At 41.1% G+C, this 16,103-nt stretch overlaps 1 protein-coding gene across 4 annotated transcripts in view; it reads right to left on the bottom strand.

The window, feature by feature from the left end:
• The window catches only part of KCNK10 (potassium two pore domain channel subfamily K member 10), an 85,521-nt gene that overhangs the window by 11,130 nt on the left and 58,288 nt on the right, over positions 1 to 16,103 (bottom strand). For all 4 annotated transcript variants that reach the window (XM_061463765.1, XM_061463764.1, XM_061463761.1 and 1 more), the window contains one exon: positions 13,122 to 13,282. In XM_061463765.1, coding sequence (XP_061319749.1) covers positions 13,122 to 13,282 — 161 coding nt within the window. The remainder of the gene's footprint in view (positions 1 to 13,121; positions 13,283 to 16,103) is intronic.

A 16,103-nucleotide genomic window follows, 5' to 3' on the forward strand; every position in this document is an offset into this window, starting at 1 on the left:
TCTGTCCAGCCTGACCTTGAACCTTGAACACTGCCCGGCATGAAGCATTTACCACTTCTTGGGCAACCTGTTCCAGTGCCTCACAACCCTCAGAGTAAGGAGCTTCTTCCTTCTATCTAACCTGAACTTCCCCTGTTTAAGTTTAAACCCACTACCCCTTGTCTTATTGCTACAGTCCCTGATGGAGATTCCCTCTCTGGCATCCTTGTAGGCCCTGTCCAGATTTTGGAAGGCTGCTCTGAGGTCTCCACACAGCCTTCTCTTCTCCAGGCTGAACAGCCCCGATTTTGCAGCCTGCCTTCATATGGGAGGTGCTCCAGCCCCCTGATCATGCTGATCTCTAAGCAACACCACTCATTACCAGTCTCCAGTTGGACATTGAGTGATTTGACCACAACTCTCTGTGTAGCTATCCAGGCAATTCCTTATCCACCAAGTGATCCATTCATCAGATTTGTATCTCTCCAGTTTAAAGACAAGGATGCTGTGCAGGACAGTGCTGAACGCTTTGCACAAGTCCAGGTAGATGACGTCAACTGCTTTGCCCCTATCTATCAGTTCTGTAGCCCCATCATAGAAGGCCACCAAATTGGTCAGGCAGGATTTCCCCTTAGTGAAGCCATGCTGGCTATCACCAAGCACCTTGTTGTTTTTCATGTGCCTTAGCATACCTTCCAGAAGAATCTGCTCCAAGATTTTGCCAGGCACAGAGGTGAGACTGACTGGTCTGTAGTCCCCCAGGTGTTCTATTTTCCCCTTCTTGAATATGGGATCTATATTTCCCTTTTTCCAGTTGTCAGGAACTTCACCTGACTGCCATGATTTTTCAACTATGATAGACAGGTCCCATGGACTTGTGCACATTCAGGTTCCTAAGATGATCTCAAACCTGATCCTCACCTACAGAGGGCCTAAGGTCTTCATTCTTCCAGTCTCTGCATTTGTCTTCCAAGACTTGAGCAGCATCATCTTGCTCATATTCATTTAAACAACCTACTGTCAACCAGCTCTAGTGCCAAGAGGGTGAGCATAGATATTATCATGAAAGTACCCTTATCAGTAGAATTCTTTTCTTATGCATCTTTTCCAGCAAGAATTGTGACTTCTTTTTCTCCTTATTTTCTATTACATACATGGGGGTCTTACCAGGTTTGATCTTATCCAATAATTTCAAGAGTAAAAGAATTTTTTTTTTCCCATCTTCTCTCTGATCCTAAAGATCAAAGCAGATAACTGGATTCATTTACATCTTCTGTCCTTTTCATGTGAATTAATCTGGGCACAACTTTTCTAACCTGGCTGTTGACAAAAAAAAAAAGGACCAAACAAGGTTATAAATTTCCCAAGCTGAGACCACAGGGATATAGCATATTCCTTCAAAAAAGGAGTAGGAGACACTAAGTATAGGAACAAAGGATGCTAGTAATTTATCAGACTAGACTATATTCTAAATATATGGAACATACATATTTCCATGAACAGCTTATTTCAAACATGCTTATTCCAAGATTTTGTAGTGTCACCTCCCATTTCACAATACTACTCAACCAAAAATAGCACTGGAACATTTGCCGTTTCACAGTGAGCTCAGATGGTTCTTCCATCTTCCAAGCATTTTCTTCTCTGAATTGCTGACAAATATCCCCAAGACTCCAAGCAAGTTGTTTATCTTTTTGGCTAGATAAACAAAGTCATATTTTTAGTGCTAGTATAATGTGCCTGCATGGAACATGCTGTCATCTGATCTGTCGCACAAGGCTTTGCATTTTGGAGCATTCTGCCAAAGAAAACACATTTCTTTAACATTTCTTTTGTCCCCTTCACCTGCTCTTAACTTTTATGCCCTTTTCTATGCTGCCAACAATTCTTGGAACAGATTGTCTCTGCCCATTCACTAATTAAACAGCTTGTTAAATCACTTTCTCTAGATCAAAATACTAAAACAAGAGGAAAGCCAGTCTTTGTACTCGAAACGTAAAGCAGAATACCACATATATCAGTTCTATTATTCTATCTTTTTTCTCAGCCACAAAAGTGAGGTATGTCCTTAGTCAAAACATTTATGCCAGGCTAGCATAGGCAGTGCAGGTAGTCATACGCTCACACTGCTTGCCTTTCAGCTCAGTCAAATGCAAGCCAGCCCTGGACCAGAGCCTGGCACATACCTCAGCAGGGTGTGAAGCCAATCTCAACAGGCTGTACAGAACGACCGGCACAGCACTGGGCTCCTTGATGATCAGCGCTATGGTTGAACCAACCTCAGTGCTGCCTATAACTGTCACTGTGGATTTCCTTCCTGCTTGCATTACTTCAACTCCCTTCTGAGTTACACCAGTATTCCCTTCTTCCAGGGAGTGCAAGAATGGGTTAATAACAGTCATTCTACATCACTTCCCTGTACCTGAATGGATAATCCTGGTTTTGGTCATTGTTGAGTCAATACTTTCATTCATCAGTGCAATTCAAGGGAAAAAAAATGCAGTTATGCTGGTGCAAAGAAAAGTGCCATTCAGCAGCAAACATAGATTTATGAGCATCTGCTCAGCATCTAATTAAAAAATGCACTGAAACAGAGAAAGACAATTAGTGTAGCTAGATCAATGAGTGATCTAGTTATCTATTGCATGACATGGCCACTTCAAAAGACCTAGCAAGAAAAGGAAAATTTTACTTCATGTTAGAAATATCTCTTCTTAGCAGGGAGGAGAAATTAAATACCTTTTTTTTAACCTCTGTTTGGGCTTTTATTTTTTTTGTTGTTATTTGTTTTGTTTTCGTCCTCTACAGTGGAATAAAGCATCAGGATTCCTTCAGAACATTGTCCCAGTGATAATGTATGTAACACCAGCATTTGTAAAGTTAAAGTGGGTAGTTTGTTGGACTAGATATTGAAAGGTTAAAGAGTGACCTTTTGATAAAGGGAGTAGATCTTTAGACTGGACTTCTTATATCTGTTTCTGGACTGTAGTTTTTAGTTTTTGCTTAGTTTCAAATGACCAATTGAGCAGCCTTCACTTGCCCTTCTCAGGTATAATAGCATATATCATCCTCTGCAAGAAATTCTTGCAGAAGCCTCTAAAGTATATTTTGTATTTACCATGAGATTTCTTATTAACACTATAAAGACTGCAATATTTCTGTCTTTCTAAAAAAAAACCCACTATTTGTGACTAGCCAAGTAACAAAACAGCGTTCTCTCAGGTAACTGGCCCACAGGGAGTGAATTTTACTCTAGGTGGGATAAAGATCCCAGAAGAGTGGAAAGAAAGTAAAAGGAGGAAGTCAGAGCAGCAGCTCCATGCAGAAATAAGGAAAGAGTGGAAAATGCCTCACCCCTAGTAGTGTCCCTCCACACCACAATTCTCCCCCTGCTCCTCCGAGCCATCTCCAACATTTTGTAGGAGCTGCCACTGCTTACCTGCAAAGGTAAAAAAGGAAGGCAGGGAGCACCTTCAAATGGAAAGGTCTAGCATAGGGTGAAGGGTGTATCAAATACTTTTTCCCATGGCTCAAAAGAGTTTTTATTGCCACAATGACGTACATATGTGCCAATGAAAAATATAAACATTTGAATCGCAATAGAGGGGTTAATAGGACAGCTTAACAGTCCTGAAAGGTAACATAACTCTAAATTTGCCACCTCCATCCAGCCTGTTCATAACTTTGAAGTAGCCTCCTTCAGTGAAAACAGCACAGTCCTTATGCCTGGGATGAGGCACCATGTACAGGTACCCTCATGAAATAATTTCCATCTATTTCAAGATCCATCATACCCTCTCATTCACTCTCTGATGGTTCCCTAAAGGTTGTCTAAAAGAGTTTTGAAGGATGTTTTGAAGAACACTAACTAGAATGGCTCTATGTATTTACTGAGAGAGATAAGGGATCAACAATCACTGTATTAGGAATGATTCTTTGTTGCAGTTGCATTTCTGTATTGCTTTTCATTTACTACCTGTACTGCAAACATAAACAATCTTGAGGTTAGGATTCTTTAGGATACAAATCAGGTTTTCAGAAATGACAACACCTGCATCAAAACCTTGGCACACAGGATTTGGTATTTCAGCACTGTACTGTGAGAAACAGCAAAGTTTCCACAGCAGTATGACCAAAACTTTAGGCAGGGTAAAAACAAGAGGAGAATATTCACTATTAGTGCTTAGGTAAGGGTTTAAATTTCAGGATGATGATTGAAAAGTTTGTGTGTTCTTTGGCATTTATCAGCAGCTTCCACCAAAGCACCTTAGCTTTCAAGCTTCATACAGAGTATCTAAGGAACCCTAGCTGCTCCGTAAACTCTTAATCATGCTTTCAGCTTGTCTTGTGTTCCGTGAGACCTAATTGCTTGAGATTCTTGGGGTTTACTTCCAATGAACCTCACTGCAACTAAAAGCTATGTGACTAATACTAATTTCAGCAGGAAGCAGGCATATATAGTTTTACCCTATAAAAATAAAGTAGATGGAGAAAAGCCCTGAAGATAACAGAGGATCTTGAATTTATATACTTCATCAGCTGCACTCTACCCACAATCAGAAAGCAGTGCAATAAAAACTGCTTCCCAAATGAAAAGTGAACCATCACAATTCTCTGTAATACAGACAGATACCTGAACAGTAATAAATAAAGCCCTTGTATGAATCACGAATTCCTGACTAGTTTTTGTACAGTATTCTGGTTTTAAGAGCTGTAAAATACTCACTGCTGCAGTTCAGTGACAAGAGTATGACCAGTAAGAAGAATTATTGAAGGCTTCAACCTCTAATAATTTTAACTAATGAAGAAACAAATAATGAAAATATATTAAAAGGCCTCACTTAAAATAGGTGAAACAGTGCAAAGTTTCTTATGAAGGGCCCTGTAGTCAACAGCTACACTATGCAGTGCTTAACATTCACAGAAAGAGGTGTGACAGTAATACCAGTGATAATTAGTTTGTGGAATGAATTTCAGTGCATACTGTGTTTCAGTTTCAGTGCACTGGAGATGCCTTGAGATTTCCAGGTAACGTTGTACTTTGGATTTCAGCTAGTTTTAAAGCCTAGTTTTAAATCAGTCTTTCTTTCTCTGTTTATACTATCATCTTTTAAGCGAGACTGATTTGATTCTAAAATTGGAGCAAATATTAGTGGTGTTGACATGTTCTCCCTTCTTAGAGCTGCTGCCTTCTCTCTGTAGCAACACCAAGAATGCACTTTCAACTACCTCCAGGCTCAACACTTCCTGGGGTTCCCTTTAGAGGCAGAATCACTTTAAGACCTTCATGATTCTCTCTTTGAAGTTGCCTCAGGCTGATGCTGTACTTGTTGCAAGCCTAACATTGTTGATAAAACCAAAATATTTAAAAGATTTTTCAGAGATTTCAGGTTCTGAAATTTAACTGTTTAGATTAATATTAACCCTTAAATTACATGCCAATTTACAAGTGGTTACTGACTTGCAGGATTAAAGGAAGATGTGCTCCACAGCCAGTTCACCTAACCTTAGACTCTAAACTTATACTCAGCAGCAAAGACCAGTGGATATGAAAAAATCAGCAAAAGGTTTGCTGCAGTTCAGTTACTTTACCTGAAGCAGATTAGTTATAAACATCACAAACTGAATTAAATGCCTAATTAGAGGAAATAAAATGCCAAAAGCTGGGATCCATATATTTTGTCATGAATTTTTAAGTACTAGCATATTATCTCAGCACTGTGAAGAAAAAGAAGCTTTCCTGCAGCTCAAATATACTGAAAGGGAAAGCGATCCAAAGACTAAAACTAGCGTATTCAAGACCATAGCACAAGTTAGCAATTGAACCTAAAAGAGAATTCAGAGACAAATTAGGTTCTGGTGGATGAAGAGTCACTTTATTCAATGAAGTCACAGCCTGCACCCTTAGTTATTTAGTTCACCCATAAAATTATCATTTGTCTGTATCTTCTATTGGCACTGGAGCACAAGGACAGCTAAAGCAGGTAATGATCGAAAAGCAAAAAAAAAAAAAAACCTTCTTGCTATCATTCCATCACCATAATTAAACCACCAATTAGAAACATAAAAAAAAACACAACCCAGATGTGGCCTGCAATATCTCCAGCAGAGAACTACTTCAGAGAGGACTGTAATTTTACCACTCCTGCCTTTCATCCTTCAGTTCAACTTTGTGAGAGTCTACAGTCACACTTCTGCCATTGCTACACATACTACAGTGAATTGTCAAGATGGCTCTGCATCTGGACAGCTTTACGTCCCAAAAAAAGCAATTAGAACAACTCTTGTTAAGGGCACTGAAGGAGTCTAGACAGGGAGAAGCAGAGAGAGGACATTTGTAGAGTACTGAGAGACTAGCAGTCCTCTTTGTAACAGATATGTTTCTGATGAACTTGAGGACACAGCACCCAGAGTTTTCCAACCTGAAGTAAACATCTTGACAATGAAGTCCTGGATTTCAGGAATTCTCATACATTTTGACTTGAACAGTTGTCAGACAGTATTTGTTTAAGAGGACTTAAACATGCTTCCTTGCCATACCCTGTTGTTTTCTGCAGAGTGAAACTGCTTTTCAAGAGGATGGAGGGAAGAGCGCCCCTGTCAGAAGTGATTCACAACCCACTCCAGTGTGGTGGGAGATTCATTGTTTGAATTTCCATATGCTTAAAAAGTAACTGTTCTGAAGTCTAGCTTTCCTGCGGAGAGCACATCAGCCTTAACTTGCTATAAAAAAATGATTCTAAAGAGTCTAACACCTCAGCGCTGACTGTGTTTTTAAAGACAGTTTCTTTTGGTCTAAATAAAGTTTGATGCGGAGGACAAGCTAAAATACACAGAGGCAGAGCATTTGCTGACTGGTGCATCCATGTATTCTAGCTGCTGCATATTGCTCTTCCAAGCTGCTCTTTCTGCCATGCTGTTTGTGTAGAGCCTATGCAGTTGCTGCAATTTCTGGATTCTTACTCCACATGCATTCCTTGATCTCACTTTTCTCATCAGCTAACTTACAAAAAGATGTCTTTGGATTTAAAGAAGAAGAACTGAAAATTAAAATGCTCAATAGATTTGTAAGGTATTGCTGGCATGCACCAAAGTGTATCTAGATTTTCTTATAATTCTAATGTTCTAAAGTCCATTTTTAGCCAAATATGCTTTATCAGGATTAGGAAGGATTACACAGCTCTTTCTGTGTATTAGTTAGTATTTGTCTACATATGTATCCATAAATTTGGTGTTAACTAACTGCAAAACTCAAATCTATATCTAGGTTTTGTTTTAATTCACCCCTAAATTTCAGGATGCTCAGATTTGAAATGTACATTCAGGTGCATACCTACTTGAAATATGTAGCACGTCACTAACCTTTTCCCCTTGGATTATGGAGGCTTCATTCTGCTCACCATCCTTGTCTTCCAGTTCAGAGAGCTGGATACCCAGAGAACAACTAGTCTTACTATTAAATACTGAGGCAAAGAGGCATTAAATGCCTCAGCCTTTTTCTCATCCTTTGTCACCATGTTTCCCCTGAATCCAATAAAGGATGGAGATTCTCCTTAGCCCTTCTTTTGTTTCTAATGTATTTATAGGAATATTTTTAATTGTCTTTGAAAGCAGTAGTGATATTAAGTTCTAGTTGGGCTTTTGCCCTTCTAATTTTCTCCCTGCATAACCTCATGACATCCTTGTAGTCCTCCTGGGCAAGTGTTTATTTGCTCCTACTTCCCCATTCTTTCAGCAGTGTCTTTGCATCAGCTTTACTTAATTTCTGTTTTTCTTCCAACCTTTCAGCCTCCCTTTGTTTTTAATTTCCATCTGGCTTCTTCCCTCCAAAACGTTCTGCTTCACAACCAGCCTGCTATTTGATACTATCATGTGCTTTTCTCTGACTACGTATTTTCCTGGCCATTTAAAAGCACTGTTTACAAATCAGTGTTTGACAGAATTTTTGTACACTGGGGTTCTGTTCCTGGCTGGCTTCTACGGTATCAAAGTACTAAAAACCAATAACAGAACATAATTAGATCTGTCTTTACTGCAAAAGAAAGAAATTCTTACTAGATTATGGAAATAAAGGATTTCTTTCTAGTGGGTAACTTTTTATATTTCTCAACCATTTTTTTCTGTGGTGAAAGTGACCCAGAAAATTGTAAGGCTGAGCTCTGAACACTGAAATTACACTCATGAATCTTGTATCATTTTGGAATAATGCTGTATGCACCAGTAGGTTGAGTTTCACACCCATTCTGAGAGCTCTGTCCAGAGACAGCATGCCAGCAGGTGGCAGATTGATCATTGCCCTGGACAGTTCCCCTGTGGAAGTTCTTGAGTGATTTATCTTTTTTTTGTTGTTGTTGTTAAATTATAGCTTTTTTCCTTACAGAAAAACACAATGAATAATACTACATTTAAAAAGAAAAGTCAGGGTGTTAATTTCCTCAGCGAGTTTTTAGCAGCTGATGTAATACACACTGATGATGGCTAATAATGAAAAACAATAAAAGGAAATAAAAAGAGGTTATGTTGGCTTTTGGTTTATTTTGATTAGATGCCAGGAAGTGTAGAGGAAACATTTCTATCAATCTTCCATTAACTTAATCTGCTCAGAAATGCAGGTGTCCGGCGGTATATTCAGAATTACAAATAGGACCTTACTAGCTAACGTATCACTTAGATTGTAACCCATTTACCTATTAACCATGTACCAGATTTTGAGTTCAGTAACAAGAGTGCAGATCCAGAATGATTTCACTAGTTTACCTAGGCAGTGATATGGATTTAAATTTCTGGCTTTGGGAATAATCTCATCTGAAAGTTTGATTCAGCTGCCAAAACTGATGCTGATAGGGGGCTGGAAGAGAATATGCAGGGTGGGAGCTGCCTGGCATGAAGCAGTTGGGATCCCTGGGCTATTTCATTACCCTATGGAAAGAAGAAATAAAGATGGTACTTTAAGGAAACCTCAAAAGGATTTTTTGCTGAGAACTCATACACCAGTCCCGCACTGGAGTCTGGTACAGGTTTGATGTGAGCCAAGGGAAAGGAGGAGGGAGAACAAGGAAAGAGATAATAGAATACATGGATAGACAGAGGGGAGACAAAGAAAAAATACTATTTTTAGTGTTCATCCTCTGCACAGTTACTCTTCTGTACAAAGTTTCTTTCCCAGAATTTGTTTTCCATCCATTTTCAGATATGGAATTTATAAAGACGATACTGACACTTGTACAGTAATGAAATCAGAGAAGCCAAAAATCCCTAAAAAGAAGTGGAATCTCTAAGAGGAAGAGTAGCTAGGGTAGGTCTGATGTATTCAGAAAGTCAAACAAAAAAGTTAAGGAAAGATAAGGCTTTGACAGTTGAGTAAAGAAAGCTTTCCACCAGTTCAGTGGGACTTCTCTAAACCCTGCCACAGCCCCAGACCCATCTTCAAACTAAGAGCTACTTTTCCTAAGACTCTTTCAAGGTAATGCGTATTGCCACCTTCCAGGGGAAAAAAAAATAAAAATAAATAAATAAATAAATGTGCATCATTTTCATTACATATCTCTTAAATCTAGAGGTAAATAGGTTCTCTAAGCTGAAAGACAGGTAGCAGATGTGACTGTTCTTACAAGTCCCTGGTTCACAGAATCACAGAATCCTAAGGGTTGGAAGGTACCTCAAAAGATCATCTAGTCCAACCCTCCTGCAAGAGCAGGGTAACCTAGAGTACATCACACAGGAACTTGTCCAGGCAGGCCTTGAATATCTCCAACGTAGGAGACTCCACAACCCCCCTGGGCAGCCTGTTCCAGTGATCTGTCACTCTCACAGTAAAGAAATTTTTCCTGATGTTCACATGGAACCTCCTGTGCTCCAGTTTACACCCATTGCCCCTTGTCCTATCACTGGACATCACTGACAAAAACCTAGCTCCATCATCCTGACACTCACCCTTTACATATTTGTAAACATTGATGAGGTCACCCCTCAGTCTCCCCTTCTCCAAGCTAAGGAGTCCCAGCTCCCTCAGCCTCTCCTCATAGGAGAGATGTTCCATTCCCTTAATCATCTTTGTAGCTCTGCGCTGGACTCTCTCCAGCAGGTCCCTGTCCTTCTTGAACTGTGGGGCCCAGAACTGGACACAATATTCCAGATGCGGCCTCACCAAGGCAGAGTGGAGTGGGAGGAGAACCTCTCTTGACCTACTAACCACACCCTTTCTAATGCACCCTAGGATGCCACTGGCCTTCTTGGCCACAAGGGCACATTGCTGGCTCATGGTCACCCTCCTATCCACCAGGACCCCCAGGTCCCTTTCCCCTTCACTACTGTCCAGCAGGTCAGCCCCCAACCTGTACTGGTACATGGGGTTGTTCTTCCCCAGATGCAAGACTCTACACTTGCCCTTGTTGAATTTCATCAAGTTCCTCTCCGCCCAACTCTCCAGCCTGTCCAGGTCTCGCTGAATGGCAACACAGCCCTCTGGTGTGTCAGCCACTCCTCCCAGTTTAGTATCATCAGCAAACTTGCTGAGGGTACATTCAGTTCCCTCATCCAGGTCGTTGATGAAAATATTAAACAGCACTGGTCCCAGCACTGACCCCTGAGGGACTCCACTAGTCACAGACCTCCAGCTAGATTCTGCCCCACTGACCACAACTCTCTGCCTTCTTCCTTCCAACCAGTTCTTGATCCACCTCACTACCTGATCATCAAGCCCACACTTCCTTAGCTTATCTATGAGGATGCTGTGGGAGTATCAAATGCCTCACTGAAATCAAGAAAAACCACATCTACCGCTCTACCATCATCCATCCACCTAGTTACTTGCTCATAGAAGGCTATAAGGTTGGTCAAACATGACTTCCCCTTGGTAAAGCCATGTTGGCTGCTCTTAATGACCCCCTCATCCTTGATATGTCTAGAGATGGTGTCAAGAATAAGTTGTTCCATCACCTTTCCAGGGATAGAGGTAAGGCTGACCGCTCTATAATTACCCGGGTCCTCCTTCTTTCACTTCTTATAGACTGCTGTGACATTTGCCATCATCCAATCCTCAGGCACCTCACCTGTTTCCCACAACTTACCAAAGATGATGGAGAGTGGCTCAGCAATGATGTCCGCCAGTTCCCTCAGCACCCACAGGTGTATTCCATCCGGACCCATCGATTTATAGATGAAGTTCAGTGAAGTGTGAGCTGTTTAGACAGGCACTGTATTTCTGCACATAGTCTATTTTCTTGAGACATGAGCTTCAGAGATGCAGTGTTGCTATCATCCACATCTCTGGCACTCACATCCCTGTATTGCACTGTGCCAGCTGTGTTGCCATACCTATCCTCAGTGTCTTGGGGTAAGCCAGAGGAGTGAAAGCAGTAACCAAGCAGGAACTGTTCACAGTTGCTTCACCTCAGAAGCCAGAAAATCCTGGCGTGCCCTCAGAAGCATGTTATGCCCAGTCTGAATGTATGTAGACAAAACTGCACGATGAGGGAAGATATGTCAGTTATGCTCATCCCATCTACTTCCAGTGAGAATCTGAATACTTGTTACAAGGTTTGAATAAAGACTATCTGAATTTAGCCTATATTTAGTCATTATAATGACAGCAGCTGTATTCTGTAACTGTGTACTCTGCCTCTGGAGTGCTTTCCTTTCTATCTTGGATGCTTGCAGCCTCTGTGTGTACAGAGCAAGCCAAAAGAATGGGGTTTGTTCTGCTGTTTATTATAGAAACAGTCTCAGGTGGTTCGTAAGTTCCCTCACACAGGTAAGATAACTGCTACTTTTAGGGTTTTATGACACCTTGGAATGAATATTTAATTCCTGCAGTGTCTGGAAAGTTTTGCCAGATGAAAATCATTTATAAGAATTACCAACTTTTTAAGTAGATTTTGAGTGCGTACATGGTTTTCTCAGGTAAGCTGGGAGAACTGATTCACCACTGAACCCAAATACTGAATGCTTTGTGACCAGTGGATATGGTGACTCTAGACACATCCATTTTCTGGGGAATCACATTTATATGTTTGTGGGAGCAGACTAGTAGCCAGGTTCTGCCCCAGATTACTGAAGATGGGACATACAGGAATAATCAGGAGCTGAGTAGACAGGGCTTGTGGGGTGAGAAGCTATGGTTTACATCTCTGACATGCTTCATGTTTATTTTCTTGTACCAAACATAATTACTCCTGCAGGACAGATGGCATAGACTAGTCAATGTGTGGTGTTTGGGGTACCAGCATCATTCTGCCAGTGCCTCCCTTTCCTAAAATGAAACATGAAAAGTTCCTGGCTTTAAAACAAAATATTTTGTAGGAAAATACTTCCAGCCTTACCTAGTCACGAATGAATCATTGTTTTCCTGGTTATCTGCACACTGAAACTGTGCCAACATTTTGGATTACAAGGTGAGCAGTGGCATGTGTCCAGCTCCTCTGCTGAAATATTCTGTTAATATTGTGGGGGTAAAGAGTATTTTATATGGATTGATCTCTTTCCCCATTTATAGAGTTCAAATTGTTCTTAAAATTCCTACAGCATGTGTGGGCTGATCATTGCAATAGTTAAATGTGGCATTCTTAGGCTCTAATCTGTGCTGCTAATTAATGTAGATTTGGTGGAGCCCCACAGAGGTCGTGTCAGAGGCAGCAGAATTTCACAAGGACAACTCCTCTGGGAGGAATCTTCCTTTCATCTTTCCAGCTATGCCGAGGGTTGCCAGGGGCAAGCTGTCCCTTGTGTGGCACAAGGTCCATGCTCACAGTTATACTGTTGAATGAAGAAAATGAAATGGAGCAAGAAAAAGGCTTTTAAGGAAATGCACTGGGTGAAAAGATTGTTGTGCCAACAGAAAAGCCTTCGTCTCCTTCCCTCCCTGGTAAGACTTACCTCCAGTTACTCTGCCTCCAAGGGACGCATCACACAGGTCACTTCTAGAAGTTCTGCTTCAAAGAGAGAATCCCTAAAGTGAGCCATCAGCAAATTGGCAAAACAGCACTTGCCAGGGCAGTGGCAGAGGCCCCTAAGGACATTAAGCATCATCTCAACTAGACATGCAAATATTTCATGGTGCTGAACATGTAAAAGGACTGCAGGTAATAGCAACAGAATTAAAAGCAAGTTATACAACACAAACAAAAAACTGACAGTGAACTTACTCTGAAAACTTTTTCCACCCTTGCAATACCCTTCCCAAAGATGGTTCCAAGTTGGTCTCCAATCCCAGCCAGCAAGAAGCCAAAGAGTGGAATCCCAAAGATGGCATACAAGATGCAGAAAACTTTGCCTCCAACAGTGCTTGGGGCCATGTTCCCATACCCTGAGGAGAGAAAAAATTGTCAGGTTCTCAGGACTTATACATGGCTTTTTTAGGAAAACTGATGGTTTTAGAAAAACTGCTGCTTCTGCAGGTATACCTTTGTTCCACGTGTAATTCCTATTTACAGTCTTCCAAGGCATGATGGCATTTCCTAGGCGAGCTACCCCCTGTGATTTAGTTCTTCTTGTAGCCTCAGTTACCCATGTTTTCTACAGATTCATGTCCCATTGAAAGTTGTTGTTTGTTTAACTGATCTAGGTTGCCTTACTATGGCCCAAAAAACCCTGTGCTGGCCTGGTGCCTGTGCACTGCTGCTCTTCTTGGACTGTGCCAACGACTTCCTGATGGGGGTATGATTCACCTGACAAGGCTCGTTTTCCATGGTTAGTTCGTAATTTACTCTGTCCCTCATAACACTGACTAGTTACCCCAATTGTATTCACGCGTCACAAATCTGCCTTTGAACTCTTTATTCAGACAATAAAGATCCTAATGTTTATATTTTTGTCAGAGAAATCCCAAGCACAAATACAGGCTGGGCAGACAATGGATTGAGAGCAGCCCTGAGAAGGACTTGGGGGTGTTCATTGACAAGAAAGTCAAAATGTCCCAGAAATGTATGCACTCACAGCCCAAAAAGCCAACCATGTGCTGGGATGCATCAAAAGAAGCATGACTAGCAGGTTGAGGGAGGTGATCCTGCCCCTCTACTCCAGGTGAGAGCCCACCTGGAGTATTGAGTCCAGCTCTGGAGCCCCAGCATAAGAAGGACATGGATTTGTTGGAGCAAGTCAAGAGGAGGGGGCACGAAGATGATCAGAGGGCTGGAGCACCTCTCCTGTAAGAGGCTGAGAGAACTGGGGGTGCTCGGCGTGGAAAAGAGAAGGCCCCAGGAGATCTTTGAGAAGCCTTCCAGTGCCTAAAGAGGACCTACAAGAAAGCTGAAGAAGGACTTTTTCAAGAGCATGTAGTGATAAGACAAGGGCGAACAGCTTCAAACTGAAAGAGGGTAGATTTAGATTAGACATTAGGAAAAAGGGTGGTGAGGCACTGGAACAGGTTGCCCAGAGAAGCTGTGGCTGCTCCATTCCTGGAAGTGTTCAAGGCCAGGTTGGACAGGGCTTTGAGCAACCTGGTCTAATGGAAGGTGTTCCTGCCCATGGCAGGGGGGTTGGAACAAGATGAACTTTAAGGTCCCTTCCAACCCAAACCATTCTGATCCTACAATTTCATAACACTTTTTAATAATTTTCAACAAGGAAGTTTTTAAGCCTTTTCTCTGAACATCCTACTCCACTTATATATATAAATCAGTATTGATGTCATAATAAAGGTGCATACATGCCTTCCTTACACCCTCTGTTAGGGTAACCCGAGGTTGTTGAACAGATGACAGGTTCTGACTAACACATAATTATTCAGCTGCCTATCCTGAGTGAAAAACTCTCATTTTGGCCCAAGCGTGTTTAGGCACATTTGGTTTCAACTCCCAGCCCTGTAACTCCAGATAAATTATTGGAAATATCGGACACTGGTAGAAAAGCAACTCTCCACGTGCCGTATGCAGTAAATACATGTAGACACCACAGTTTGCTCAGGCACTTCGCTTTCCCACACTACCCATGTGAATTTAACTTTCAAATCTACATAGAGCATCATGATTCCAGTAGCCATGGTATTTCTGTTAAAATGTTAGTGTTAGAGAGAGTAAACAGGAATTGTGGAAGTAAAATTTGCACCTTTTTATTTAAGATCAGCTACCTTTATGAAAATGTTACAGAGATTTGTATTCTGATTACACATAGTTATTTGAATATTAAAAATGATCACACAATCACAAATCACTGCTGAAATAAAGTGGAAACACAGCACACCGAGAGAGATGTAGATCTGCTTCATCTACAGCAATTCCTCCCAGTCATTGGGAACTAAGGCTGGGCTCCCAGGTCCTATATCCTGTTAGGTTTGTAGCACTGGCATTGGACATATTTCTCTGTCATGGGATAGTGAAAGCACTATGCTGACACAGAGCACTGCCTCCCCACAAACCCACAGCTGTTTTTATGGCTGTATGTGTGATCGCATATTTCTCCTAAAAGTCCCAGAAAATCCAGGCGCCACAGGCCAATGGACTGAAGTTGACCAGGTAGTCTGCCAAGTCTAAGAGAAGACCCAACAGGGCTTTGGTGGATAAAATAAAATCATTTTCGTGCCCAGACACAATATATAGACTTTATGCAGCCTATAAAAACTTAATTCATGGAGAACTTAAAGCAAATATGAGCAGAAATCCAAGCTCTTCTCAGTAAGTTATTTAAATAGCAGATGCCAATGAATATGCCTACATAAACTATGCCTACATGGTGGCATTTATTTTAATGAGTAATTTAAAAGCTTGTCACTTGGATCTATTGAGTAAACAAATATTAAGGAAGGGTTTTCTTACATTTGATTCAGAAATGTTTTCTTTCTCACTATCCACTGTTTTTATGCTACCATTAAAAATGCATGATAATGTAGTTTAGTATATAGAGGAACACAGGGAGGAGTATGCTCTATACAATCACTCTTTCATCCTCACGTTAACAACAAAGAAAAGGCAGAGCCAAAGGCACAGACTCCGCTGTTTGAGATAATCACCACAGCAAGTCTTGTAACTGCCACAGGTTGGGTTTGTTGGGGTTTTTTGTACTTATTACCTGCATAAAGATTTTGCAGAATTCAGTCAGATTCTCACACTTTACTGAAGGGTTATTTGATCGTCAGATTTTTCTATACAGTCACCAATGTGTGCATCACAGCTGTAACATGGAGAAGCACT

The sequence above is a fragment of the Pezoporus flaviventris genome, unplaced genomic scaffold, assembly GCF_033815535.1.
Source record: "Pezoporus flaviventris isolate CSIRO_AGI_PZ_B2104156 unplaced genomic scaffold, CSIRO_AGI_Pfla_v1 ptg000036l, whole genome shotgun sequence".
Taxonomy (NCBI): Eukaryota; Metazoa; Chordata; class Aves; order Psittaciformes; family Psittacidae; genus Pezoporus; species Pezoporus flaviventris.